We start from the raw sequence: 2,292 nt of genomic DNA, 5'->3' as shown, positions 1-2,292 counted from the left end.
GTTGAAATAGCGTTATAATAGAGTTAGGGTTTTCATTTCTCTGAGCCGACTCCTAGCATCAGAGGTTACATTCACAGCTGCCGGAGTTTTCCATTGTAGGTGCGTCTTCTCTTATTCGTGGTTTCTTTCCAAAAATTTAGTAGATTTTGTACTGGTTTTATATTAGTGATTGACAGTTGCGTAGATTAATCGTTTTTTCTGCAATCGTTAGTTGTTCAGCGTTGTATACTTTAATTTTATCACACTTGAGTAGTTTGTAGTTTCGATCTGAATCTGTTCTTAACTCCGTGTTGATGATTTCGACGGAATTATTTCTTTACACAGGAATTTTTGTAGTATAGCTGTGACTGTTTAAGTGTCTAACGATTTTTGTTTTCATCCTCAATGCTGGTGAAACGTTTATGGTGAAATCGTATCTTAATTGTTAGCTTATACTCTTTATCGATCCGATACCCAAATTAAACGTCTACGAGTTTAGTTTCAAGCCGTTTATAACCTAAATCCTTGAGCTTTGTTCTTATAATGATCACATGTTAAAGGATTTTACTCGGATATATGATTATCAATATACAACGTCACATTATTGTCATCTAATTTGTTTAATTCCTTTTCTCAGTTACTCAGATCCCTGAAAATGTATACTTCAAGGAAGAAGATTCAGAAGGACAAGGATGTTGAGCCCACTGAATTCGAGGAATCTGTTGCTCAGGTAATTCATAATTCACTCTTTCAAAGTTTCAATCCAATCACTTTTCTTCTTTTCTCGAATAATCTCTTCAATCTTCTCCAACTTTTAGGCATTGTTTGACTTGGAGAACGCAAACCAAGACCTCAAGAGTGACTTGAAAGACCTCTACATCAACACTGCCACGTAAGCACACCACTCCCCACAATTCCAATACATTTTTTTTAATCATAATCGATTAATTATAGTTTATCTTTCACCCTTTTTGAAGCCAAATTGATGTGTCTACAAATCGCAAGGCTGTAGTGATTCATGTTCCATACAGATTGAGGAAAGGCTTTCGCAAGATTCATCTGAAGCTTGTGAGGGAGCTTGAAAAGAAGTTCAGTGGAAAGGTAAAGTTTTTATTTTTTTTTTGAATTTCTTGAATCAATTTAAACTGGATTTAATAATTTAAATAAATTTCAGGATGTTGTTCTGATTGCAACAAGAAGAATGGTGCCTCCACCAAAGAAGGGTTCAGCAGCTACAAGGCCACGTTCACGTACTTTGACAGCTGTCCATGATGCCATGCTGGAAGACATTGTTTATCCAGCTGAGATTGTTGGAAAACGTATCAGATACAGAATTGATGGATCCAAAATCATCAAGGTAATTTAATTAATTAATTGTTTTTTGGGTAATGTTTCAATAACTTTTAAATGTTTTGTGTTTGTTATTTAGATTTATTTGGATCCAAAGGCAAGAAATGACACAGAGTATAAGCTGGAGACATTTGCGGGTGTTTACAGGAAGCTTTGTGGAAAAGATGTTGTGTTTGAGTATCCAATCACAGAGGCTTAAAAAAGTATGAATTTGTGTTATTTCATGGTTTCATTTTTGTTGTCTTTTTTAATGTCTGAAGTTTCAACTTAAAAGAATCAGATTATGCTCTATTTCTTTGTAGGAAAATACTGTTTTGATTGAAAGTTTTCTATTTAGTTTGTTTGGCTTAAGTTATTGGTGATGTTTTGGTTGTTGAACTTGCATTTCGTCTTTTGAAGATGAGAGCCTTTCTTGATAAAAATTAAGGTATCGTTTGTTTAATGGCTATTTTTATGTAAAAAAATCTAAAAGAAGTGACATTGTTATAAGGTTCTAGTGGTGTGTTAATTGTGCTAAAAAACTTATCAGTAAGAATTTAGAAGAAACTGTGTTTAAAGCACTTATTCTATGACCTTTTTAAAATCCAATCCTATGTCTATCTAACATATCTCAAAACTTCAAAACTATAGCTATTTGTTCTTTTTTGGAAACATTCCAAGACTTGTAGACTAATATGCCTAATATATTTATACCAATTTCATCATAAACAAACTTGATTATCTTTTTTGAAAAACATTTGACAATATCTTTTTAAATTGTTGGAGAAATCAACTTTTCGTTTTTTGGAGATTTTCTAATGTAATGTTATAAATGATCTTATTATGTTATCTAGTTAAACATATAACTAGTTAAACATATAACTTCAAGTCCTCTGTTAGCAGATTTATTTGACTTTGATTATGAAATGGTAATGTATCTTTCGATAAAAATCTATAACAACGAATTGTAGCATGTAATTGAAT

The 2,292-nt window shown here is 32.1% G+C and overlaps 1 protein-coding gene across 2 annotated transcripts; it reads left to right on the top strand.

Annotated features, from left to right (window-relative positions):
- LOC145093099 (small ribosomal subunit protein eS7-like) lies at positions 1-1,684 on the top strand. Of its 2 annotated transcripts, none has more exons than XM_079031144.1 (6): positions 1-99; positions 617-709; positions 798-871; positions 957-1,080; positions 1,154-1,336; positions 1,409-1,684. In XM_079031144.1, the coding sequence occupies exons 2-6, from the start codon at positions 635-637 to the stop codon at positions 1,526-1,528; spliced, it is 576 nt and encodes a 191-aa protein (XP_078887270.1). In that variant the 5' UTR covers positions 1-99; positions 617-634; the 3' UTR covers positions 1,529-1,684. The 2 variants fall into 2 exon arrangements, with proteins under 2 accessions (XP_078887270.1, XP_078887272.1); XM_079031146.1 differs by having other exon boundaries at positions 17-95.
- The last annotated feature ends 608 nt before the right edge of the window (positions 1,685-2,292 follow it).

The sequence above is a fragment of the Lactuca serriola genome, chromosome 3 (genome assembly GCF_051521515.1).
Source record: "Lactuca serriola cultivar US96UC23 chromosome 3, Lser_US96UC23_V15, whole genome shotgun sequence".
NCBI lineage: Eukaryota > Viridiplantae > Streptophyta > Magnoliopsida > Asterales > Asteraceae > Lactuca > Lactuca serriola.
Note: the sequence above shows the minus strand (reverse complement) of the source record. Positions and strands in the feature narration are given on the sequence as shown.